The sequence below is a fragment of the Ahaetulla prasina genome, chromosome 2 (genome assembly GCF_028640845.1).
Source record: "Ahaetulla prasina isolate Xishuangbanna chromosome 2, ASM2864084v1, whole genome shotgun sequence".
Lineage (NCBI taxonomy): Eukaryota > Metazoa > Chordata > Lepidosauria > Squamata > Colubridae > Ahaetulla > Ahaetulla prasina.
In genome coordinates, this window is record NC_080540.1 from 82,520,222 (window position 1) to 82,546,880 (window position 26,659).

The window sequence follows — 26,659 nt, forward strand, 5'->3', positions numbered from 1 at the left end:
GATTCATTGGAACTCCCCCCCCTTTTGCTAAACTGGGCGTGGGTGTGGCCAGCACGTGACCCATCCAGCCCAGGAATTGAGAGTTTGGCAGCTCTGGTCTAGTCTAACAGATTCCACTTCCCATTTTGCAAGGGGTGCAAAATGTAAAGCAATCAGAGCATATGTCCCCAGTAATAGACTGATGATAATGTCCGCAACTCTCAGATCAGGTAGTAACTTCCCTGAAACAAAAATTAAAGACCTCTGATGTGCATCAGGATCTTGATGACAAGTCAGCTTGACAATTGCCATGAATTCTAAGATGCCCATGATTTAATGCCACCTGGGGGAAGGCTGAAATCACCAAAGATTATGAGCCTTGACCACTCCACCCCAATCCTCCGAAAGAATCCAGTAACTCAGGCAGGGATGTCACTATGCAGCATGAAGGCTGCTACATCAACAAACTCACTGCTCAATGGCGCCCCGCTTCAACCAAAGGGTCTTAACTAGAGTAGGGTCTTAACTAACCTGCAGTTTTACAGAAGTTGTATGTGAGGCAATTTACAAGTATCTTACCAAATAACACTTGTTTCAGACTAACTCAGTAGATCTTAACATAAAGGTTTTTAATACATCACAGTTAGATTTCTCCTGACTTCTGTCCACCCTTGACAGTGACAAAATTTCAGGAAAAAAACATCAAGAATAGAAACTTTATGATTCTTTAACTTTATGAACCATAACGTGGTTCATCATACCCAATCTCCTTAATAAATGTGTTATTTTCAATGTACTTTTAATCACATAACAGCCTAATAGATAATAAAGACCCTCCATCCAATCTGCTTCATTTACATCAGGTAATCTTACTGGCTTTATCAGAAAGACAGGCTTAAAACATGGCTATGATACACAATGTTATACATCAGTGGCAAATTTGAATTGATGGGATATATTAACAGTGTTATTAAACAAAACTGGGCCTTCCTTGGTACCAGAAAAGTCATTTCCAAAGTAGCACTAAAATATCATTCTGCAAAATGTGGTGTGCTGACAGGCAGGCGGGCTTGTTCTTACCCCGGTTAGTGGGCAATATTTTCATATTATTGTACAGTAGCAGCTTGTTCACTTAGATGACTTCAGGTTTGTAACAGCCATGCCCACTATTAGGGATGCAACAGTTAAGCCCTGGGCTAAAACACGGGCCCTCATCATCATCTGGGATTGCCTGGGTTTATTATTTATGAAGCAGATGAGTCCAAAAGTCAAAATTCCAGCTGTAGCAAGGCAGCCTGGAGGAGAGAGAAGAAAAGGAAACAAAAGAATGAAATTTTGTTATAGAGGCTTGGGCTATCTCCTGAATATACCATCCCATCTTTTCATTTGAGTGCTCCCAGTTCTGACACGAAACTTAGTTCACTGACCTTTAGTTCTCACACATTAAAAAGGATAACACAAGTATTTAGGTAGGGCATTCTTTTCCATTCCCTCACACCAGGAAAAACTTAATTTATACCACTTTTATGGCTCATGTTTCTGTTAAGGACAAACACTGATTTGATTTGTTTGTTATTTATTTTATTAGAATTTGTGAAACAAAAATGAGTACAAGAATAAAAGAATAAAAATATAATGACAGGGGCTATAGGCACGTTAGTACACTTATGCACACCACTCTGACTACTTAAGTATGATGTAAGGTCCACGGAAGTCAATTTGTGACTGATTTATAATATTAGTATTTTCCTGATCAGTCTCAAATCTCAAGGACTGGTGGTTATTGAGCCATGCTTGCACTTTCCCTTTCTCAATAAGATCCATGCTGTTTGATACAACAAAATCAATCAAATTTGGCAATTTGAAAATGTGCTGACTTCAACTCTCAGAACTGGCTGGGGAATTCTGGGAGTAGAAGTCCCAGGGATGCCAAGTTTGTAAAGCATTGAGTTAAATTAGACGATGAGAAAAAATTAAGCAGGATGTTTTCTCAGGAGCTCTTAGAACCGTTTGATTGAGGCCAGCAAAAAGGCATTTCTGATGGCTGGCTGACTTCGGAGCTATTGTCCGAAATAACCTTTTTTGTTCTTTCTTAGGATGGGCTTTCGTATAAAATCCTTTTTACTGTTTTTCGCATTTTAGGTATATTCGATTACTAGGTTGTTTTTCCCCGGCTGTTTATTTCACGGCAATCTCCCCCACCCCCAAACACACAGATTATTCAACACTGCCTAGAAGGCGGGGATGGACAGGCAGAATGAAAATATTTTAAAGAAATATTGCAATATTGAAATCATAACCGCACTGCTTTCACCCAAAAGTCGCGCTCTCCGATCCCCCGACCAATTCGCTTGCTTATTACTCGTCTAGAGACGAATGGGCTCACCGAGGGGCACAAATGGATTCTCGCGGAACTTGCGCATGAACTTGCTTTCAAAGGATTCGGCACTCCCCCGAGAAGTCGGAGTAAAGCCTTCAATAACCGGGGGTCGGTAGGGATCAAATGGCGGCGGCGGCGAACTCTGAGCCATGGCAGATCTCGACAGATTCCAACGCACGAAGGTCACCTCTCGATTCGCTTTAACGAGGTTCGACTCTTCCGTTGTCGCTGAAGGAGGCGTCGACCGCCGTCTTTCAGCAAATAGTGCTTGTCACATGACTCTGGGAAACGATTCTCACCACCACCACCACCACCACCACCACCACTTCGCGCTCTGGGAAATGTAGTTCAATTTAAGAGCATCTCGGCTACGCTGATTGGACAGGCAGAACTACCACTCCCATCCTCCCTTGCGACCATCGTCCCGACTGATGCTTCGGCTGCGACCGTAGGGCTTGAAGCGCGTGCTTCCTTTCCCAAGTTCGGTCTCGCGAGCCGCCACGATGCCGAAAGCCAAGCAGAAGCAACGTCGGAAGAAGTATAATTACAACGTCGACCGCAAAAAACTGAACCGGGCTTTCCGCAAACGGTCGGCGCCTCGAATACAATGGTGGGTAGAGGAAAGTCGTTATTTGGGGCGAGCTTCTGTTTAGATAGGAGGCTCGTCCCTGTCCTCGGTCATTTGAGACGTCTGAAAGGCGCCAGGTTCTCCCAATGCTGCCTTTTGCACGACGTGCTGGCCCATACTTAGATTGCGTAGGATTTATTCAGCCGATTTTCTGCGTTTGCGATACACCTGGAACCAACCGTAAGGTCTGGGCTGATTTAACACGCTAGCTAAGCCTTAAAATGCGGGAGGCTGGTTCGTAGTTCGGCTGCCCAGCTTCAGCATTGCTCCCCAAGGCCGTCTCTACGGTATTAGCAGCGCCGCTTCTGTTCTAACTAAGCGTTGAAATAATAATTTTTAAAAATGGTGTTGGCTTAGGTCAGGGGTCTCCAACCTTGGCAACTTTAAGACTTGTGGACTCCAATTCCCAGAATTCCTCAGCCAGCTTTGCTGGCTGAGGTATTCTGGGAGTTGAAGTTCAGAACTCTTAAAAGTTGCCAAGGTTGGAGACTCCTGGCTTAGATCGTGTTCAAAACCTGCCAACATGGGATCTGTTTCAAAAGCAACCCAGCGTGCCTATATATTTCTTCATTTGGATTGTATTATGTTATGGGCTAAAGGGATCTGGGTAGTTTGGAGTGGCTTAAGGGCAGGAAAATAATGCATTACAAAAACTGCAACAACACAAACCAGATGTCCTCATTCTAAAATTAAAATTATAAGTCCTACATCCCTGTTGTCTCACTTTTCTTTCCCTTTTCCTCAGTTGCACACTTTAAGTAGCTCCTCCTTTATCCCTGAATTTTCTTTCATTTTCTAAATAACTGTACTCCTTTTTTAAAAAAAATAGTTTTTATTAAACAGTTTTCTTCATTTTAATCACAATTTCGATCTTTACTGTGCTCCAGTATCAGTATATCCCCTAAGTACATACGAATTATTTTTGTTATTCTTCCTTTCCTTTTGTGTATATATATATATCTATTCTATACAATGCATCAATATTGCAATTACATACCTATAAATATTACCGTTTATTGTCACATCTTAATTTACTTTTACATTCTTATTCTTTGCTTTTATTCTCCAACCAGTCCCAAATCAGATAGTATTCCGTTTCACCTCTTTCTTTTATTTCCATTGTTAGCCTGTCCATCTCCCCACATTCTAACACCTTTTTAATCACCATTTCATCAGAGGGAGTACTATCGTTTTTCCAGTATTGTGCGTAGATGATTCTAGCTGCTGTTATTATGTGTAATATGATATACTGATTTTTTTTACTATAATTTCCCCTTAATATACCTAATAAGAATAGTTCTGGTATTAGATCTATTTGTTGTTTAGTAATTTCCTCTAGCCCAGTGATGGCTAACTTTTTCGGACTGAATGCCCAAAGCGTGCTCCCAAACCTCCAAAATGCAATGCGCATGAGGCCCCCACACATGCCCCCGTCCCCCACGTGGCCCCCTGTATGCGCACACTGTCCCCCGCACATGCCCCACCCCTGTGCGGGCATGCAACCTCCCCATACATGCCCTGCGCATGCGTGGCAGAGACCTGAAGACCAGTTGGCTGGTGGGAGGCACATGGGCACCAGAGATGAACCGCGGCAATGGCTCGTGTGCCCACAGAGGGCGCTGTGTGCCACTTCTGACACGCATGCCATAGGTTCGCCATCACAACTAGCCAATTTATCTTTGACCAGTATTATCCTTGCATCTGGGCATAGTCACCACATGTGATAATATGTTCCTTCCCTCCTTTTATATTTCCAGCATTCCACTGCTCCAGTGATCACCAACTGGTGGTCCCTGAGAAAATTTTGGTGGTCCGCAGAAAAATTATTGCATTTTTTATATTGCACTAAATCAGGGGTCCTCAAACTACGGCCCCTGGCCTGGATACCTGCAATGAATGTTTGTGTTGCTGCAGAGAGTCTCCCCCTTTGGGGTCTTTTTGTGCTATGCACAGTCACTCATGCTCTTGTCAGCTCTCGCTTGGATTATTGCAATGCTCTCTACATGGGGCTCCTCTTGAAGTGCACACGGAGGCTTCAGTTAGTCCAGAATGCAACTGCGCGGGTGATAGAGGGAGCTCCACGTAGCTCCCATGTAACACCACTCCTGCGCAGACTGCACTGGCTGCCTGTGGTCTTTCGGGTGCACTTTAAGGTTTTGGTTGCTATCTTTAAAGCGCTCCATGGCTTAGGGCCTGGATACTTACGGGACCGCCTACTGTTACCTCATGCCTCCCACCGACCCGTACGCTCACACAGAGAGGGACTTCTCAGGATGCCGTCCGCCAAACAATGTCGGCTGGCGGCCCCCAGGGGAAGATCCTTCTCTGTGGGGGCTCCTACCCTCTGGAACGAACTACCCCCTGGTTTACGCCAAATATCTGACCTTCGGACCTTTCGCCGCAAATTGAAAATGTATTTATTTACTCGCGCGGGGCTGGCTTAAATTTTGTTGTATTTTTAAATTTATATTCCATATTTCTAAATTTTATATGAATTTTAATGAGTTTTTAGAATTTTAAATGTTTTAAAGTTTTCGGCCAATTGTGTAATAAGTTTTTTAATTTTGTTTTAATTGTATATTGTATTGTTTGTTTTTATTTAGGCTGTACACTGCCCTGAGTCCTTTGGGAGAAGGGCGGTATAGAAATCTAATAAATAATAATAAAATAATAATGATGGAGAGTGGGGCAGGAATTCCAATTTGGGGTCTGCTTTAGCCTCCTGGTGCAGGGCTTTGGGCGAAGGCTGGAGGGAAGTACTGTTGATGGCGAAGAGCCGGAGGGCCTTGTTCCAGTGGGACTGCATCATGGCCTATAACTGGCTGACTATCTCAGCCCACTGAGCCTTCAGGCGTCGGTACCTGGCCTTGCACTCCTCACAGGTCTTCCCTCTGCTTGGAAAGCTTATGCTCATAGTCCTCAGTGAGGTGCTTCTGCAGAGCTTCCTTCTCGGTCAGATCCAATTTGAGCTGTTTTGCCAACTCTTTCTTGTGGTGGCTGCTTAGCTCCAACAACTGCTTCCTGTTGGGGCCCTAAGGAGCCTGGACAGGCAGGCAAGGAGTGGCTGGAAGGGGAGGGGTGAGTAGAGGCCGGCGAGGTATCCCGCAACGTGAATGACATCAAGTTGGCCACACCCACCCAGTCACATGACCTAGCCATACCCATCCAGCCGGTCATTAGATAGATCATATTAGTGGTCTGCGGGATTTAAAATTATGTATTTAGTGGTCCCTGAGGTCCGAAAGGTTGGTGACCCCCTGCGCTGGTCTACTTGGGTACTGTGATGACCCAGGGTTTGACACAAAGGCAACACAGCCAGAGAATCAATATGAGTCCCTTTATTATCACCAACTATGCCTCCAATGTCCCTTTCAATTCTCCAGCCTGGAGAGAGCTCTTCCACCAACCTGTAATAGTCTTTGGCTGGCAATATTTCAGTCCCAAACGTTGTAAGCATAAAACTGACAAAAAATCCAAACGCAAGACAAGATAATTAATCTGGCAGGACAAGCAAAATAAGGAATTCCATAAGTAAAGTAGCACAGCAATAAATCAAGCCAGTTGTGAGTATGCCAGGATTCAAACAAACACCAGATAAATTCAGAATGTTCCTGACAAACACTCCTCCCATTTGCCTTTCCTTTTAAACTCCATCAACACCTGTGCCTTGTAAAGAGGATTGGGTCTCTTTTCTCCCTCATAAGCCATGCAGCAACCCACCTTGCTCTCCCTGTGCTGCCTAGGATGAGGAGTGGTTGAGCCTCGGTCTTCATCTGAACCCCCTCTCCCTTGTTCTACCCCTCCCTTGCTCTGCCCAGCCTGACTTTGCTCTTCCCCAGTTTTTTCCACAGCCAATGGATCCACTTTCTCACCCTCTTGTCAGTTCCCCTTCGGACTCCGACTCCAACAGGGACATGACGCTTACATTTTTGCCAATCTGGCTGGGGGCAAATGCCAACGATAAAACATTTTATATATATATCCTTTGTATGCTGCCAACATTGTCAGCTTGTAGTTTTTTCCCTACAGTTTTTCCAGTATTCTAATTCAATAGAGTAGCTGAAATTTTTTTGCCCAAATTAGCATTTCTTTAACCGTTTCTTCTTACATTTTGAATCTCAAGAAGAAAATTATATGCTTTTGTTACCATTTTTTCTTCCAACCCCTGCATTATTTTGTCTAACTCTTGTTGTTCCCTATAGAAACCATAGTTTTCTACATCTTTTTTATATCTTGACTGGAGTCGCAGGTACGGCCACCAATCTATGTCAGTTCCTTGGTCTTTTAGTTCTTGATTCATTTATAATTTTCCTTAGTCATTTAATAATTCTTTGTACCTCACTATTTTGTCTAGGTCCAATACATTAGAATATATCAATGTTTCCATGGTTGAAAGCCAAATTGGTATTTTTCTATAATGATTCTTTATTTTTTCCCATATTAGTAAAAGGGCTTCTCTAATTTGGTGTCTCTGAAAATAGATATGTATTTTGTTTTTCCCCTCCCAAATAAAGTTATGCCAGCCTAATTGTAGATCATGACCCTTTATTGTCAAAATCCTTTTATTTTTTAGGTTTCTCCAATTAAGTGCTGCTGCTTGATAGTATAACTCCCAGTCTGGGAGCCCAAAACCACCTTTATTTCTACTATCTTGTAATAATTTTAATTTTATTCATGATTTTTTCCCTACCCAAATAAATTTTGTTGTTATATTGTTGTTATATTCAAAAAAAATCTTCCCTAATTTTATTGATATTGTTTGGAATAAAAATAGAATTTTCGGTAGTATATTCATTTTAATTATGGCTATTCTTCTGATTAGTGATAATTTTAATTTAATTTAATTTATTTTTTTTCCAATTGTCCAGGTCCTTTTTTATTTGCTTGAGTAATTTATTATAATTATCCTCTTTAATTGTTGAGCATTTTGCCGTCAACCAAATTCCCAGATATTTGACTTACTTAGTTATCTGTATTTCCAATTTCCTCTCTAGTTCTTTTTTCTGGCTGTTAGTAAGATTTTTGGTTATTATCTTTGTCTTTTATTTATTTTAAGCCCCACCACCTTACCAAATTCTTCTATTTTCCATATTAATTTAGTTCCTGTTTCTAGCAGCTCTTCTAAAATAAACACTAGGTCATCCGCGAAGGCTTGTACTTTGTATTCTTTTTTTTTTGTAGACCTTTTATTTCTTGTTCTTGTCTGATATAATCTAATAATACTTCTAAAGATAAAATAAATAATAGAGGTGAAAAGGGGCATCCCTGTCTTACACCTTTGGCTATACTAAATTGTTTTGTTATTTGCCTGTTTATTATCACTTTCGCTATTTGACTAGAGTATATTACACTTATCATCCCCACAAATTTCTCCCCAAAATTCATAATCTTTAATTGTTGAATAATAAACTGCCATCATAGATTGTTGAATGCTTTTTGCACATCTAGAAATATCAATGCTGCTTGCTTCTCAGGGTGGGCTTCATAAAATTCCAGGTCATTCATGATTGTTCTAGTATTATTTCTCAACTGTATTTTTGGCAGGAACCCATTTTGGTCTGGATTGATAAATTCATTTAATAGCCTTTTTACTCCTTCTGCTATTATGGCAGTAAATATTTTATAATCGGCGTTTAATAATGAGATATGCCTATAATTTTTAATCTGCTGGTGATCTGTATCTTCTTTAGGTATTAATACAATATATACCTCTGTCCATGATTTAGGTAATTTAGCTTCTGCTAATACTGTGTTGAATAGTTCCAGCATAACGTCTTGAATGGTTCTTGTATAGTTTTATATAATTCTGCGGGGAGTCCATCAGGTCCTGGTGTTTTGTTGTTTTTAACTGCCTCGGTTATTTCCATCATGGTTATTTTGGCATTTAATATCAAGCTCTTTGTAGCCGATATCGTGGTTAGGCCCTTGTCTATTAAATATTGTTTGATATTCACTTCCAGTATGTCTTCCTGCCTATACAAGTCTTTAAAGAATTTTTGAATTATATTTTTTTCATCTTCCATTCGATGCTGTATGTTCCCTTTCTCATCTTGCAGTTGCTGTATTAATTTCTTCTCTTTCTCTTTTTTAATTTGTGTGCCAGCCATCTCCCTGGTTTATGTACATGTTCAAAAAATTTTTGTTTTGATTTCATCCAAGTTAACACTGCTGCCTGGTAACTTGAATGAAGGAATGGATTATATTGAGAAATACAAGGTTATCAATATTGGAAGGACATGACCTGCAATTTTTTATGGTATGGGAAAAATAAGATACATATATAAGAAATGCTTTGTTATTAGTATGGGAAAAAATTAGAGAGCAACACTACTTGAAGTGTTTGGCTTTCGACGATGGAAGCACTTATACATCCAAATATTATTAATATGGGAAATATTGTTGGATACGAAGATATTTTGTCAGAAAAGGGGAAACTTAAAATGAAATGTGAATTGGAAAAGCAGGGGATTGATATGGATTGGTACACACAGCTGCAAATACAATCTAGATATGAAAAGGATGCTAAACTTTAAGGTTTTTATATGGAACTGACAGAATTGGAGAAGATATTGACAGGAATAAAAGAGAATGATAAAACATTGTACAGTTACTTATTGAGCATTAAATTAGAAGAAGAACAAGTCAAAGAAACAATGATAGCATGGGCAAAAAGCTTTGGTCACATGATAGAGCTAGATAAATGGCAGCAACTATGGGATAGGAATTGCAAATTAATATTGTCAACTGCTTACAAGGAAAAGTTATATAAGATGTTTTACAGATGGCACTTTGCACCAGAAAAACTGGCCAAAATGTTTAAAGATAAATCAACTAAATGCTGGAAATGCCAACAGACACTGGGGTCATATTATCATATATGATGGACATGTGGGAAAGCCAAAAGATACTGGACAAAAATGTGTATGTGGCTGGAGAAGATGACACAACAACATATTGATTTAAAACCAGAATTGTTCCTGTTGGGGATTTTACAGGGAATTTAGAGTAAAGAAACTATATATTTGATTATTCATGCAATAACTGCAGGTAGAATTGTATTTGCACAAAATTGGAAAAATGAAGAGATCCCTACAGATGAAAAATTGATTAATAAAATATTAGAATGTGCAGAAATGAACAGATTAATATTCGCAATTTAAGGAAAGGAAAAATCAGATTATTATAATATATGGGAGTTATTTTATCAATGTTAGAGAATAAATGTGAAAGCAATGTATTGTAAAAATAGGTAAGTAAAGAAGAGAAATGTTAGGTTTATGTTATTTTATTAGTATTATTTAGTATTAATATAAGAATGAATGTAAGAAATGAATATGGTGATAAGTTTAATTGTTAAGACACAAAGAATTTTATACTCAGATGACAGTGTTTAATGTAAAATGGAATGTTTGTATTAAAAGAAAATTTTTAAAAATTAAAAAAAAAATTTCGCCAATTTAACATTTTGTGCCATCTCTTCTTGTGTCATTAAATTTATTTTATGTTTTATTAAGTCTCGTTTTCCTTTTATTTTATTATTTTATATAGCAAGGAATCATGAGATAAAGATGGAAGAGATGAAGGGAGACATTTCTGGAGATATCTGAAAATTGGATGACAAAATGGGGATGATACAACAGGGAATATCCAAGAATGAACAGAAAATAAAATTGGTGGAAACAAAAGCAGAATAAATGGAAAAGAAACTAGAAACAATGGAACAGAAACTTATTGCAGCAAATCGGGATCTGGAAGAGGTGATCGTCCATTTATAAATGGAAAAAGCTGCATTCTTCTTGACATTTCAAAATATAGTGGAAAACAAGGAAGAAGATTTACTAAAGATTATGACAGAACTATTAGCGGATACCCTACAGAAAACCAAACAGGAGATCCAAGGTGACATCAATGAAATATAGAATAGACACAAATTATGCAAGATGGCATAAATTACCAATGGAGGTACACTTGAGGTTCTCCATGAAAACAACAAGAGATGAAATTTACAAGAGGACAATGGATGAACCAATGACTTATAAAGGAAGAGAAATTCAAACTCTAAAACAAGTTCCAAGAAGGGTCAGGGAGAGAGAAGACACTATCAATTTTTAACTACGCAACTGATCAAGTACAATGTTATGTTAAGCGGCTCATCCCAGAAGGAATGTTGATTTCGTGGTAGGACAAGAAATTCAAAATTGACACTGTGGATAAAACGCAGGAATTCTATGAACATTTAAATTTTTGAATTTTTAAATCTATGAATTTTTAAATTTTGAATTTTTAAATTTTGAATTTGGTTTTAATGGGGTTTTATTATTTGTATTTCTATTTTAAATATTCGGCCTTATTTAATAAGTTTTTTAATTGTTGTTTTATCCTGTATTTATATGTATGTTTTATTCTGGCTGTAAACCGCCCTGAGTCCCTAGGGAGATAGGGCGGTATAAAAATGCGAAAAATAAATAAAAATAAAATAAATAAACATTACTTTACCATAGATGAGGAGCAAGAAAATAGGGAAGAGATAGAGTGTAAGAGTCAAGAAGAACAACAACTAGAAGGGAAAGAGGCAGATCAAGATAAAAGACGACGGATGGAAACAGAATGATATGAACGAGAAGGTGCAAAAACAAGAGTACAGAAAGAAACAAGAACAGCTAGAAAACCGAGACCTACCGTTTTCTCCTGAAACGAGGACATGTCTGGACAATAAGCCCAGTTGGGCTTTTGAGCGCATGTGCTAAAATAAGCACACACACCCTGAAAATAAGCCTCCCCAAAATACTTAGACACATGCGCAGCGTCTGATGTTCTAACCCACTTTTGACATTCTTTTCTGCGGCGGCAGCACATTCAAATTCCTGAATCTGGCTTGCCAATCTCGGCCGCCAATGGGGAGTGGCAGGTGGGGATGGGTGGGGCAGCGGAGAAGCAAGACGCATGGAATGAGATGGGGCTTCCCTTGCTGTCTCCCTTCTCTTATGGCCGGCCCCCTGTGGGTGAAGCTCAGTCGTGGGCAGGGTGGCCGAACTGCATCTATTGGGGTTGCCCTCAGCGCGGCTGTCCGGCATCTTGCTGCTGGGCACCTGGGAAGAGTAAGCGGGGCCTGAAGGAGGAAGGGAGGACAGGCATGGGTCTGCAAGGCTCCCCTCCCCAGGAAGAGTCTGGTCCGGTCGTCATCCCGTCTGGTGACTCCCGAGGCGGAGAGGCTTCCTGGGCTTGCTGGTGGGCAATTCTTGGGAGGAGGGACCGCGGGATGAGTGGAGTAGAGAGGAACGGGGGAAGGGGAGGCCTCCAGCAGCTATCACTATAGAGTGGGAAGCGCACTCCCAGAGTGGCCGCTGCCCTGGCTGGGGTTTGGAAGCCACAGAGGCGGAGTTTGGGGTAGAGAAAGAAAGACTTCTATTGCTTCTGCTGCTGGCTGCATGCAAGGAAAGCAGCAGAAGTTCTTTCTCTCCCCCAAGCTCCGCCTCTGCAGCTTCCAAACTGGCTGGAAGCCACTGGAAGTGGAGAAGAGGCTGGTTGGGCCAGCCTCCTGCTGCTGAGTCTTCTGGCTGGTTGGCCTAGTACATTGTGGGGCCCTTCCAGCCGGGCACCCTTCTCCACTTTGCGGGCAGCCGGGGCAGAGAGGCGGTGACGGGCAAAGGGAGCCGTAGCCCCGCATGGAGAGTCCACCCACATCGACGTGGTGAGGCCTGGGAGGCGCACGAGTGAGGGGGGACAGGCGCTCACGTGGCTTGGTGCCTTTGGGCCACTCGCGTTCCACACACCCCCGCAGAAGGAGAGGGGTTTGATAACATGCAGAGGGAGCCTCTCTCTACCGGACTCCTGGCTGTGAGTGCGTAGGCCGCCCACCCCGAAAATAAGGCCAATCCTTTATTCTGGGGTTCAAAAAAATACAAGACGGTTTTATTTTCGGGGAAACACGGTATATACAAAATATAAGATGGAGGAAATTATTCAATTAATATTAATGGTCTGAACTCACCAGTAAAACATTTGTAAGATTACAAAAACAGAATATGGATATAGTCTCTCTACAAGAAGTTTGTATCAAGAAGCAATATGGGAACATATTAGAATATCCCAAAATTGGGAAACTCCATATATCTTAGCACAGCAAAAGAAGAGAGGGATAGCTGTATATATTAAAGAGTGGCTAAAACCTAAACAAATTTATGCAGATGAGAAGGGAAGAATACTATTGACGGAAATAGTAAGAAACCTAAAATGAATACTGCTCACTACGATTTATGCACCAAACAATAACTAGAAGGAATTCTACCATATTTTACATAATATAATAACAGACAGAATATGAAAACCTATGTCTATCAGGTGACTTTAACGCAGTAGCAAATATCAAGAAAGACTACAAAAGCAATAAAAAGAACAAGAAAAAAAGAATTTTATCAAATACATTTTTGAGATGACACAAGAATTAAATCTACAAGATATATGGAGAGATCTAAATTTAAAGAAAAATCAATATACCTTTAATCAAGCCCACATAACTCATTGTCAAGAATCAGTATGGTATGGATGAACTGGGAAGAGACATAGAGGAAGTAGACATAATGACAAATACCTGGGGCAGACCACAATCCCTTAAAGGTGACTTGGAAAGGACAGAAAAAGTGGCGGAGATGGACGATGAATCAAAAGATTTTGAAAGAGAAGGAATATATACAAATGATGGGAAAAGAAATGGAGTTATTCCTTAAAGAAAACAAGAAAGAACAAACATCATTACAAAATTGTGGGATACGACCAAAGCATATGTTCAAGGTTTAACAATAGCGTATATGGCAAGGAGAAATAAAGAAAAGAAACAACAATAAAACATACTACAGGATGAATTGGAAAAATTAGAATTATCCCTACAAAAAAAACCAAAAACCCCTACTATTTACTCTTATTCAACTACAGGTAGTCCTAGACTTACAACAATTCATTTAATGACCGTTTGAAGTTACACCACTGAAAACACTGACTTATGACCGTTGTTTCACAGGGCCGTTGTAGCATCCCCATGGTCATGTGATTTACATTTGGATGCTTGACAATGACTCGCAGTTAGGATGGTTGCAGGGTCTCAGAGTCATGCAATTGCCTTTTGTGACCTTCTGACAAGCAAAGTCAATGAGGAAACCAGATTCACTTAACAACCATGTTACTAATTTAACAGCTGTAGTGATTCATTTAAAAATTGTGACAAGAAAAGTTGTAAACTCACTTAAATTTCTCACTTAACAACATAAATTTTGGGCGCAATTGTGGTCATAGGTTGAGGACTACCTGTACCTCCCTACCAAGATTGCAACCATGGAATGCAGGATATTGGTTCAACTTCTTCTGATTTTTTGTTATCTATGATACCTGTTCCATGCTAATTTCCCCTGGAAAACTTCTGTTGCACACAGGACTTGAGGCTGGACAATCATTAAAATGAAGAATTAATAGAATGAGAAATAACATGAAGAATGCCACAGTTACATTTGGTTAAAAAAACACCATGAAAATGGCTCAACTCAAAAGTTACGGCGAGAACTTCATTATCATTGCTATAACAACTCCTTTTCATGTGTGAAAAAGGTAAAATATTCAAGAAGATAGGTAAATTTAAAAAAAGTAATGAAGTGAACACAAATTATGCTAAAGACTGTCTCTTAATGATATTTGGAATATCTTTAGATAGATATGTTGAAATACAGATATTTTTAGGCACTAGACTTGTACAGGATCAATCCTATCATGACGCAGAGATAGCTGCCATAGGCAGCCAATTTGTATGTCACGAAATACCAGCAGATTGTCATTCAAAGTGTTCTTTTACCTTTACAATTGTGGAAAGAGATGGGCACATATATATTTGAGGTTTTCAGCATCAAATCAACATTCCACTGTTCTGTGCACTTGAATTGGAGGAGAGGGCTGCCATTTGTTGCTTTGTTTTGGGTTCAAAATCTGTCTTGATTATTATTGAAAAGGGAGGAATCACTTCGAGATTGCATAGCATTGATGCATTATTGTTGTTATTGTTGTTAATATTATTTAAGATTGAAGCAGGGTGCTTTATTTCTCTCCCCCTCCCCTTCATTTGTCTTCAGTGCTCAAATCCGACATGCCTGGGATAGCACCAAATCAGTTTCTAAGAATTTGGCAGAAATGGGCCTGGCTGTTGATCCAAACAAGGCAATTCCCGTTCCAAAGGTTAGTACTGTATGAATTTCAAGAACAGTTAATCACTTGAAAGTTGAAGGAAAACTATAAATCGAGGTTTATCATTTAGGAGTTTGCATTATTTATTTGGATGTTGTTCCAGGAAGACAATAATTGAAAAATGAAAATAGCATAACTGATTAGAAAAGTACACCATCAAAATGTTTGTAAATTTTCCAGTAAATCTCAGATGGTATTGGTTAAATACAAAGTATGCATGAGAAATAACATTGTAACTAAACTGTCATTAACCCAGTTTTTGGTTTAGAGATAAATTCTTTTGTCCGACTACCTTACTTTTTAGGAATTTGAAATAGTTGAAGAGCTATTTTCAGTTCTTGGCATTTCACTTATGCAAGTGAGAATCACCATGTTGTATTCACTTAGAGCCCACTGGTGCTGACATCCATAGCTATGCTGAGCAATAAATAGTAGAATGCTACTGTAGAGACTTACAAAATAGCTATCACCATTTGTATTGTATAATAATTTGAAAATGTGTGATGTAACACTGCATCCAAGTTAACCATTATAAAATGATAATGATGTGGTAAAAAGAAATACAAAATAATTCCTAGCGGTCTTTTTGTACAATGTGAATTGCCATGTCTTTCAAATTACAGGATACAAAAATGGAACTTGATGGACAAGAGGCAGGGACAACAACTGTTAGGAAGCCATATGTAATAAATGGTGGGTATTACTTCATATTGGCATAGTTCGATACACGTGTCATTCTTCATAGGAAAATTCTTCATTAGAAGTCTTGCTATTCCAATTTATTTATTTATTTATTTCAATTTTTATACCGCCCTTCTCCCGAAGGACTCAGGGCGGTGTACAGCCTAGTAAAAATACAATGTATAAACATTAAAAAGAAGTTAAAAAGAAATATTATAACGTGGCCAAAAATTTTAAAACCATTTAAAATCATAAGACATAAATAACCCAATAAAATATCAATCCAGTCCCGCTTGAATAAATAGGTGCGTTTTCAGCTCACGGCGAAAGGTCCGAAGATCAGGCACTTGACGTAAACCAGGGGGAAGTTCATTCCAGAGCGTAGGAGCTCCAACAGAGAAGGCCCTTCCCCTGGGGGCCGCCAGCCGACATTGCTTGGCGGACGGCACCCTGAGAAGGCCCTCTGTGTGAGCGTACGGGTCGGTGGGAGGCAAAAGGTAACAGCAGGCGGTCCCGTAAGTACTCGGGTCCTAAGCCATGGAGCGCTTTAAAGGTGGTAACCAAAATCTTGAAGCGCACCCGAAAGACCACAGGAAGCCAGTGCAAGCTGCAATTAAGTGCAGTTTTCTTTTCTTCATTGTTTATTACCAAATGTAGCAGATATTCAAACTTCTTTGTGGTTTTGAATACAAACTATATTTTACAATTGGTTGGATAATCATTAGAAATTAGGGTGAGAGAACAAATACATTGTGTCTGCTGACTGGACTTGTCTCCTATTGGAGGGAAAAGATATGACCTCCATGTTGTAACGGTCGGGTAGAGCTATTCTATTTCCACAAAAGGAGGTTTCACAGTGTGCAAATGTTTCTTAATACCTTCTTGCTTTCTTTTCTTTGCCCAGAATTAGAATATGAAGCCAGCTTCCCAGAGGAAAAATCTGAGACTCTCTCCAGAGATCTTATTGACTATGTCAAACACATGATTCAGAATCATGGTGAAAATTATAAGGTAAAGATAATTTTATCATTATTTCCAATTGAAGCTATTTTGTTTAGATAAACTGCAATACATCATTAGAAAATGATATGAAAATCAGATTAGAGAATCCCAATTACAATATTTGAAGTGAGGACGACTAGCTGTTACTACTACATTATGCCAATCCGTTTGCCTCCTGCACTGGCTTCCAGTTATTCCAAGGCCAATTCTAATTGAATTTTAACCTGTAAATGCTTTTGAAACAGATTGGCTGGGTGAGATCTTCTCTCACAGGGAAGTAAGTATTTAAAACAGAAGATCTTCACAGTAACTAACATTTTCTCCAGAGAGACTCTTCTAGAGTGCATGGTTGAATCTTTATTTTTCCCACACATTTTTAAAAACTGTATTCAGATCTTGGCATGGATTTTAATATGACTATCATGATGGTTAAGTCTTGTATTCATTTATAGAATTATTGATACGTTATGCATTATATAGACAGTTTTAGGAAAGGATTTGTTTCCTCTAGTTTCCCATATTTCTTTGTACAGTGTTTCTTGTTTGACAACATATATGATTGTTCTGATATGGACATTTGAACTGAAATAAGCAATTAGGGCCAGGGGTGGGTTCTACTTACCTTTACTACCGGTTCACAATGGGAGCAAGCGCGTGCATGCGCAAAAGCTTCTGCGCATGTGCAGATTGTTATTTATGGCGGGCGGGTGGGTGGAACCTCCTGTTGCTTTTCTACTGGTTCTAAAGAACCGGACAGAAATGGGAGCAACCCACCACTGATTAGGGCCCTTCAGATTATTTATACTGGAGTACTTACACACCTTTGCTGCAGGCAGCATTCAAAATATTTGTAGAGTAACTGGTTAAATTGCATCCAGCATCTGAATCTACCTTTTATTTTATTGAAGTTCTGTGGTTGTATTTGCATTTGCTTTATGTATAGGCTGTCCTTGAGACTTGGATGTTTAATGTACTGCTTACTTTCTGGGTGTGGGGACTTTCTAAAACTATACATTAATATAAAACTGCTTCTCTGTTAATTTATGCTTGTAATTTACTGCCTAGGCTATGGCTCGTGATGAGAAGAACTATTACCAAGATACACCGAAACAAATAAAGAGGAAGATCAATGTGTATAAACGCTTCTATCCTGAGGAATACCAAGTATTCATTGCATCTTTACGGCCAGAAAAAATGGAGCAATAATTATGAGGAAGAAAAGATGCTGAAACATTATTTCATCTGGAATGGATTTAAGTGACTGAGATTGAAAAACTGATACTTCAATTACATAAAATATTGTCATCTAAAGAGAGATAAGAAAATACAGGTGGAACTTTGATTCTCCAAAGTTCTGCAGAAATTATAAATCAGATTTCAGGTTTATTTATTTCACTAAAGGCTCTTCAAGGCAAAATAGCTCTTTGTGACAAAAATATTTTTGCTTTGTAGAAACCTTGGTTGACATACGACTTCTCTAAACCTAGTGTCAATAATAGAGCATATTGAAAAAATATATTAGTTACAAGAGCAGAGGTTAATTGTACACCAACTTGTCCACTTCTTGAGCATTTTGGAAAGATAGCACAATAGTATTTGAGTAGTCTCAAGTAGTAGTTTCCTTTCTCAGAAATAAGGTGGGCATCAAGATCAAAGCCTCAAAACTAGTAAACTTGGGCCAGAAAGAGCTATCTCTACTCTCCAATAAGAGTCTATCCTAGAGATTTTATTATTTTTGTTTTTAAAAAAAATAAAAATAAAAAAGAGTCGATCCCAGAGAAAGCGTTTCAGAAAAAACCTCAACTCCAAGTAAAAACTCTGAAGCAAGCATTTTTCAAAGTTCTATTTACTAGCATAGGTAAACTGGCATATCTGGGAAAACCCGAATCTGAGAAGTCTGAGAAATCAAAACCCCCAAAGCCATCCCCTCACTCCTCAGTCCATGCTCCAATCACCATCCATCCCATCTCGAGACCACTCTGACCACTCCTTCTCCAGATGCAGGATCGGCCTGACCTTGACCGACAGGAAGAATGCTATTATGTATAAAGACAACCCCTCTACTAAATCCCCCCTCCTACTTTCCCACACATGAGAAGGTGGCAGCATAGAAGCTTCCGGCCCTAATATGGCTTCCAAAGCTGACATGCCAACACTCAATAAACACTAGTCCATATTTATGAGAGGGAAGAAGCTACCGCCCTGCTGATGACAATGTTGGAATGAGGGTTCCTAATGTGTGGTACATTATGGGGATTGTCTTGTCAAGCCATTTTTCCTTAGCTATTTTAAAAGTAGAAGCAGCATTGGTTCTTTTTCTCTGAAGACTGAAACTGCAGTGGTACATTGTCATTCAGCTACTACAGGAATTTGTAATTGACGAAGTCTGAATTCTCTGTTGAAGTACCTGGAAAAAACAGGACTAAAAAGCTGTCTAATCCTAAATCTGATGAAAATGGCCATTAGCAATAATTGTCCTGATTTGTACGCAGGATTCCTCAAGTGGTGAAGAGCAGAGTCACATCTTACATCACAAGATTTATTGATAAAAAGTACAAAGCATTTGTTAGCAATTGCCTGTGGCATATACAGTTTTCCTATATTCTATAATAGGATAAATGGGGGGGGGGTTGTTGGTTAAAACATAAACTGCAAAAGGAGCTTAGTCCAAACAAAAAATCCTGAACTGCCAAGAGAAGAGTGAGCAATGGAGAATAATGTTATATGCATCATTTTCCTATTTAAGAAACAGCATCATTCCTACTTTTAACATCGTAAGAGCTGTAGAGACAAATTGCCTAAAGGTGGGATTGGCTTCCTGCACATGTAGAATTATGCTTTAATACAGAAGTGAGACAAATGATTGTTTTTTTCTTCATTTGAAATTTAGGAGAATGGTATTGTAGTTCCTGCCATGTGGCTTACCTGTATATTGTAACAGCCATTACTAGTTCACAATAGCTTTTGCATAGATAATATTTTGTTTCTATAATGGAGCAGAAATAAAAAAATTTTAAGAACCTCTGATAGGTTGAGATCAAATAGGGATATTCAAGTACATGCTGAAGAACTTTGCCATATCAGGGATACCTGCATGTGTTGTCCTGCATCTCAAACTTCCCAGCCAACCTGGGAATTTGACAGTTGAGCTCACCTAGTTTGGAGGATGTCAGTTTTGTGCATCTCTTTGTGGTCTAACCAGATTTTCCAATTCTCTTGACCAATATCAAATATCTAGACCTTGTAGAGGTTACCTCAGAAGAATCAAGTAATAAATAAGAAGATTAGAGAGTCTTTGTGACTGAAGTAGCTTTGGCATCAGTTCAAGGCACAACTGTTCCAACGTGCATAGCCAGAAATAAGAGAGATTCCATTAAGGATTCTTCAAATCTAGATAAGCCATCAGTTTCAGTACATACCACTTTTGGTTAACTGTAATCAGAATGATGTAGCCCTTTATGAGCCAAGACTAACCCCAGCTTTTGAAATAACAGTCATTTCATAGGCAAAGAGCTTATGAAATGACTTTCTTAGCTTCCTCTATATAATGTCATTGCATTACCTCTTCCTGCTTATTGTAAAGTCAACTATAGTAAGTAGATCCAGTAAAGAAGAATGCAAAGTCTTAGTGCAAATATTGGTATTACAGTTCTTTAGATTTGTGAAAAGAGCAGAAGCTGCTTTCAGTAGTCTCTGAGATTGATTGATGCCTCCCTCGAGCAATGAACTTTGCCTTCTCCCCCCTCCTTATCCAGAGCAGTAGGAGTTCTCTTCAAGGCTATATTGGCAGGTGGAATTCCTTCTCCAAAAGCATTTGGTGAATGCCGAGGTGGACTTTCCTGACCATGCGGGAAAAGTTATTGCCGAGAGGCCCAATCACAGGGAGTCCATCTTGCTTGAATGGGCAAGGATTTTGATCAGCAGATGCTTCAAGTGAAGAACACTGTTTGCAGTGGCCAGACCAGCATAAGTTGCACTGGTGGGCAAGAGAAAGAATTTCCTCTGACTATCCAGGTTGTGCAAGGCCAACTCCTCTTGCAGTTCTGCCACACTCAAGGCATCATTCTTGTCCTAGAATAGATATACAAACAATCATTTTAAAAACCTTAGGCCTTTCCTGTAAGAGCTATGCCACAATTTTGTATTTTTCTTCATTTGGGTGAGGATTAAGCTTAATATATGCTGGTGTTTCTTTTTTCACTTCTTGAAATTAGTAAGAAATTGTTATTGGTGATCTACTGTTACATTTTGGTTGCATTTTTGCAAACCTTCAGAGATTTTTGAAGTACAGAGAAGGAATATAGTCAAAGGAATATCAGAATCACATGCAATTCTATAATTGTAAGTTGCTCTTCCAACTATATCAGGGGTGTCAAATTGGCAGCTCATGGGCCAGATGCGTCACGCACAGGTCATGCCCATCCCAGCTCCATGAAGGGGAAAAACATCATGAAACGTCACATGACTGCAACGTGACGCGGTGAATTTGACACCCGTGATCTATATCAAGCTACAATTTTAGAATGTCATAAAGATACCAAGGGACTCACCTGTTTGTTAGCTAAGATTATCAAAGGCAGCTGAGGGTCCTCAGCTAGCAGGCAGTGGAGCTCCTGCCGAGCAATGTGAAGGCGTGGGCCATCTGCAGAGTCTACAACAAACACCAAAATGTGGGCTTTGCTCAGATACTGGTTCCAATAGAAGCGTAGATTTTGGCTCCCACCAACTAGTATAACAAAGAGCAAAAATACAAGTTGACTGAATAGCATTTTTCGCATTCTGATGTGCTTAACTGCAGTGCCCACATCTGACACAAATCATGAGAAAATATTTATTTACATCATAGCATGGGCATCTTTCCCATGCCTGAAATGCAGATGTGGATTTAAATGAGGGAGAATTTTCTCCTATCATAGTCTCCCATGCATTGTTCAGCCCAAAAAATACAAAAATGGGCAAGTCATAGAAGAGTCCCAGCACAGAAAACATAAATTCAATTCAGAAGAAGGGTTTCAAGATAATTTTCCCTTACTTTGATATTATATTAGATAGAAAACCTACGTTAACATAGGTCAATTTTAAAAAAAGGTTATTTGGATATTATTAACCTCAGGCTTTTTGAGACTTAGTTTATGGTGTAAACTGACTTACATAGTTACAAGTTAAGCGTGGTTTCTGTGAACAAAGCCAGTGACTGCTATCATAAAGGGGAAGAAGTTCCAGATCCATCTGTTCTGCACAAGTGCCAGATTACTCTCCCTTATCTTGCCGCACATGCAGTATGTTGCAGACTTATGTTTGGAACCACAGTATATTGTTCCAAACAGGGATTACCTTCTAGAAGGTCCATCTGAAGCCCACTGGCCTGCAGCTGCACTGAGTTGAAGCCTTGAGTAGGTAGTATGCGCTTCTTAGCTTCTGGACTACATACATAGTGAAGAATGGTGCTTTTTCCAGCCCCGTCCAAACCGAGAATCAAAACTTGGTATTCGCAATAATGTGGCTGCTATGAGAAAAAGAGTTCAGGTTAGTCCAGGCAGTAATTGATTAAAATAATGGAAAACCTTGTAACCCTGGCTCATCCCTGAAAAGATAGTTGTGCTAAAATATTCAAATAAGACAATAAGCAAGCAGGAAAAAATAAGTTGTCGGTAGTATTTAGAATAGTCCTGCTTGTCAAGAGCATAGCTGATCTATAAATTTAGCAAATTGGTCACTCATTCTTGACAGCTTTAGGGAAAAATAAGGGCAGCCTTGTCCAATTTGGAGGCTGATGGATTAATTTAGTTTAATTTAGGATACCAATCCTGAAAGAAAGGATTATAAATCACACATATGAGTAATACATAAAAATAATTGCTCCAATTGAGGGCCTTGTACAGGTTATCATTCTGATTCTTTTCATCTAGGTTGCATGGGTATGTGTGTTTAATTGGTTTTATTATTTTCTGGATTTTATAAGCTGCCCAGAATCTGAACAGATTGGTATAAATATATTGTATATATAATTGAATTAAACTACTGATACAGGAGATGCGTTGGCTATTGGTTTCTGCCCAAGTGCAATTCAAGGATTGGGCATGAACTATAAAGTTCTAAAGGGCTCAGTGCCTGGTAACTGAGACTGCATCTCTCCATTCATTCTGCCTGCCTAATCCAAAGGTCCCCTTCCATAGCAGAGAACATACAGAGGCATTCTCAGTCATGTCTACCCTTCTGTAGATTTTGACTCTTTCTTTACCAGAAGTGTGTCTTCTGTCTCACAGAATCCAGAGACTGGAGGCCCTTGGTGACTTAATAATTAAGTGAGGATAGTATAAAAGATGAAAATGTGAGATGGAAGTGTTTTATTAACTGCATTTTCTGTACTCTAAAACTCAATGGAGTAAAGCAGTTTATAAATCTTACAGATAATAAATGGATAACCTTTGTTAAATAAAACATGGAAACGGTGAAAACACAATTCAAGAGCAGTTCTATGTATACCAAACTAGAAATGAGTGAGACGTAGATCACTGTTGTCAGCTCTAGCCATTAGAACAAACTGGAATTTATTCAGGAAATAAGTTTGTATCAATATATGCTGCCTGGATAAAAGCTCAGGAACTTAATTTAGCCAGGGAAGAGGCATAGTTCTTACTAGCACTGCCTCTCCTAAGGAATCTTTTATGACAATTAGAGAAACAGTGGCATTATGAGGATTTTAATTAATTATTTATTTATTTATTTATTAATCGTATTTATATACCGCCCTATCTCCCGAAGGACTCAGGGCGGTTCACAGGCAGATAAAAACACATAAATACAGATTAAAATAACAATTAAAAAACTTATTCTAAAAGGCCGAATGTTTAAAACAATATAAAAAAATAAAACCCATTTAAAACCAATAAATTTAAAATCTAATCCAGTCCTGCGCAGATGAATAAGTGTGTTTTAAGCTCGCGACGGAAGGTTCGGAGGTCCGGAAGTTGACGAAGTCCTGGGGGTAGTTTATCTACACATAAACAGAAAGAAGAAGTCGGCTAAGGAAGTCTGCCGCTTTTCATCTTTACCCAAGGCCCTTGTTTTTGGCTCTCTAAATCTGCTCACTTTGCAAAATCTTTGTTACAAAAAGTTATTTTTCTTGTATTGCTTTCATAAGCTGACACCACCAAAATGGTTGAATTGAATAAATAAAAATGTAAGCAGAGCTCCAATGGAACAGATCAAAAGCTTGTTTTGTCCAGGAGTTGGATCCCATAGAGGCCCAACATGTGTCTGTGAGAAACCCACAAAATACGACAATATGGAGTAGTACTATCCTCCTGTTCAACTTTACCAGGAAACAATATTGAAAGTGGTTACATGAGTTAATTGACGTTCAGCCTTCATTTATTTGAATCTAATCCTCTTTTAAAACCCCTCCAACCCAGTGGCAATTCTTACACTTTTCTGGTAGCCTAGTCCAAAACCCACATGAGTGTTGTGGTGGCCTAGAAGTGGAGCTCTCGCCTCATGATCAGGAGGCTGTGAGTTCGATCCTAGGTAGAGGCAGATATTTCTCTCTCTGAGCAGAATGAGAATATAGCTGCTGAACAAAACTCTGGTGACAGGAAGGGCATCCAGCCAGTAAACACTCAACTCCATTCAGTTACCTGGACTCCACCCCAAAAGGGATTATGGGGTTGTTAAAAGAACAACAACATGATGATGATGATAGTCCAGAACCCACATAATGAATTGTGTGAATGCTTCTTTTGTCTAACTTTCTCAACACTCAATATTTAAGGGTGATCCTGGAATGCAGCATTAGAAATGCAAAATCAGCAGCTGCCCAAAAAGGAGGTTAGTCCACAAGAGTTTAACATCTAAGCAATTAATCACAATTCTTTTGGCTTTCCTTCTATATATTTCTGTGGTGCCACATGGAATTTAAGAGTGGAGCTTGCAATCCCATATGCAGTTATTGGGCTCAAAATAACTTCTTTAAAGTTTTATTTCTCTGATATGCACGTAAGTCTTCTCAGAAACTTAGTGAAAAAGTTCTTTTAAAAGAAGTACTGTAGATAAAGAATAATTTTGGATCCAACCTTTCCTACTTCATCATTTTACAAAATTCCCCCACAAGTGATGCAGGACTTTCTTTTCTAGAAGTCACTTTAATTCCTCTCAGCATGTTTATTTCTTATGGTACTTATAATTCTACTACCTTTTATGATGTTTTGTACTTCTTCAACTGGGACAACTTATCTGTTATTTCCTGATTCTTGTTATTGGCCTCCTTTCAATAAATACTGTACTAGCAGCTTTTTACCTGATAAGGTATCTTAAGAACAAATTATGCAACTTTATCAGATTAGCAGTTGAATTTCTAGGCCCTCCTTAGTGAATGATTAATTTGTCCATTACCTCTAGAAGTTGATCCTTATAGGGCTGGTGTCTTAGGCCCCAATCCAATCCACTCCCTCACCCAGATTTGGAGCCTTTATTCAAAAATACGGGGAGAGGTCCCTACAGTTTTCTCAGAAACATTTCACTGACAGGGTCTGAGAAGGAATGTAAGAAACTCGAAGACACACAATCTTGTGTAGAAACACATGGTTTCCCAGCTTCTAGCCTGATGCCTTTAACCCCTAGACTAGTATACTGACTCTCAAGGTCTTCCTTTGGCCCCATAAAAACGTATGGAACTGTATGCCCAAACCACCAAGTTCTAAGCTAATGTGAACATAATAGAAATCTTGTTTCCTGAAAACCGGCTAAGTGCTTTCCTAAATGCGCAGCGTTCTCTACCCCCATCTCCAAGACGGAGCCGGATGCAGCTACCAGTTCTCTCTGAAAAAGCAACATTTGCTCCAGGCTGCGGAAGAGCCGGCCTCGAGGGAGAGAAGCTTCCCTTACCTCCGCTTCCTTTCGAGCGTTGCAAGCTCGTAGCTCCGCTTCCAGCTGCCGCTCCCAGCGGCTTCTCCAGCCGACGCAGCTGTCATCGGCGTCTCTGAAGTAGACTTTCCATGCAATGAAAAGGAGAGAACCGAGGGCTGCTACTGCCGCGCTCAGCGCCAGGCTCAGGTGTCGGAAAGCGGCAACAGCAGCAGCCATGGGCGAGCCAGGCAACCGGCTTCCAGCGATCTCCGCTCGGCCAGAAGCTTCTCCACTTTACCGCTCGGTTTAGCCGGTCCTCTCCTGTATTCGGCCACGCGTCCTCCTCCGACGCAACTGAGCTCAGCGGCTCGCCTCCTAGGAAGTCTCCGACAGGAGATTCAAGTCACCGACCGCTCCCGTTCAGTCTAAGGCAGCAGCGGGAGAATTTCCCGGCCGGTGGCAACAGCAATAGCAACAACAGCAAGCTGTGGGCCGCGTATCGTGACGTCACTCGCCCAGTTAAAGGGGATGGGCTCCCTCTGCGTAATTTCCACCAAGAGCGCCAATGATTCTTGGGCGCTGGCTTTCAAGGTGATGTGCTTCACCTGTTGGGTGAATCATCTCTTCGGGGATGGTGTTCAACTATTCAGTCCCACTGACAATGCTGCTACTCTACAAAAAGACCTTGACTATGTGTCAGAATGGTCAGACGATTGGCAACTCCAAATCTCAACCAACAAATGCTCTGTCTTTTCCATTGGCAAAAAAAATCAGAACACAAAATACAAGCTGGGCGGATACGACCTAACAGACGACCCTCACTCTGTTGAAGACCTTGGAGTACACATCTCAAATGATCTAAGTGCCAGAGTTCACTGTAACAGCATTGCTAAAAAAGCATTAAGAGTTGTTAACGTAAT

At 39.7% G+C, this 26,659-nt stretch overlaps 3 protein-coding genes across 5 annotated transcripts; 1 reads left to right on the forward strand and 2 right to left on the reverse strand.

The window, feature by feature from the left end:
• Positions 1 to 587: 587 nt before the first annotated feature.
• On the reverse strand, positions 588 to 2,642 carry HIGD2A (HIG1 hypoxia inducible domain family member 2A). The gene is made up of 2 exons (XM_058165572.1): positions 2,366 to 2,642; positions 588 to 1,274 (listed from the first exon to the last, which is right to left on the reverse strand). The coding sequence occupies exons 1-2, from the start codon at positions 2,508 to 2,510 to the stop codon at positions 1,108 to 1,110; spliced, it is 312 nt and encodes a 103-aa protein (XP_058021555.1). The 5' UTR covers positions 2,511 to 2,642; the 3' UTR covers positions 588 to 1,107.
• A 133-nt stretch (positions 2,643 to 2,775) lies between these two features.
• On the forward strand, positions 2,776 to 18,552 carry NOP16 (NOP16 nucleolar protein). The gene is made up of 5 exons (XM_058165571.1): positions 2,776 to 2,969; positions 15,101 to 15,203; positions 15,836 to 15,905; positions 16,798 to 16,904; positions 17,961 to 18,552. The coding sequence occupies exons 1-5, from the start codon at positions 2,863 to 2,865 to the stop codon at positions 18,099 to 18,101; spliced, it is 528 nt and encodes a 175-aa protein (XP_058021554.1). The 5' UTR covers positions 2,776 to 2,862; the 3' UTR covers positions 18,102 to 18,552.
• An 812-nt stretch (positions 18,553 to 19,364) lies between these two features.
• Positions 19,365 to 26,253, reverse strand: ARL10 (ADP ribosylation factor like GTPase 10). 3 transcript variants are annotated; one of them, XM_058165568.1, is made up of 4 exons: positions 25,779 to 26,253; positions 22,230 to 22,401; positions 21,446 to 21,546; positions 19,365 to 20,966 (listed from the first exon to the last, which is right to left on the reverse strand). In XM_058165568.1, the coding sequence occupies exons 1-4, from the start codon at positions 25,974 to 25,976 to the stop codon at positions 20,772 to 20,774; spliced, it is 666 nt and encodes a 221-aa protein (XP_058021551.1). In that variant the 5' UTR covers positions 25,977 to 26,253; the 3' UTR covers positions 19,365 to 20,771. The 3 variants fall into 3 exon arrangements, with proteins under 3 accessions (XP_058021551.1, XP_058021550.1, XP_058021549.1); XM_058165567.1 differs by having other exon boundaries at positions 21,446 to 21,621; positions 22,230 to 22,398; positions 25,779 to 26,251; XM_058165566.1 differs by having other exon boundaries at positions 21,446 to 21,621; positions 25,779 to 26,250.
• Positions 26,254 to 26,659: the final 406 nt, after the last annotated feature.

Bases quoted from the DNA above. Each gene is read 5' to 3' on its own strand.
- HIGD2A (XM_058165572.1), bottom strand. From the start codon at position 2,510: ATGGCTCAGAGTTCGCCGCCGCCGCCATTTGATCCCTACCGACCCCCG. The intron at 1,275-2,365 runs GTGAGCCCATTC...TCTCTCCTCCAG, and splicing joins GAATCCATTTGTGCCCCTCG to GCTGCCTTGCTACAGCTGGA.
- NOP16 (XM_058165571.1), top strand. From the start codon at position 2,863: ATGCCGAAAGCCAAGCAGAAGCAACGTCGGAAGAAGTATAATTACAAC. The intron at 2,970-15,100 runs GTGGGTAGAGGA...ATTTGTCTTCAG, and splicing joins TCGGCGCCTCGAATACAATG to TGCTCAAATCCGACATGCCT. The intron at 16,905-17,960 runs GTAAAGATAATT...TTTACTGCCTAG, and splicing joins ATCATGGTGAAAATTATAAG to GCTATGGCTCGTGATGAGAA.
- ARL10 (XM_058165566.1), bottom strand. From the start codon at position 25,976: ATGGCTGCTGCTGTTGCCGCTTTCCGACACCTGAGCCTGGCGCTGAGC. The intron at 22,402-25,778 runs GTAAGGGAAGCT...TTTTTCTCATAG, and splicing joins ACGCTCGAAAGGAAGCGGAG to CAGCCACATTATTGCGAATA. The intron at 20,967-21,445 runs GTGAGTCCCTTG...TATCTATTCTAG, and splicing joins TAATCTTAGCTAACAAACAG to GACAAGAATGATGCCTTGAG.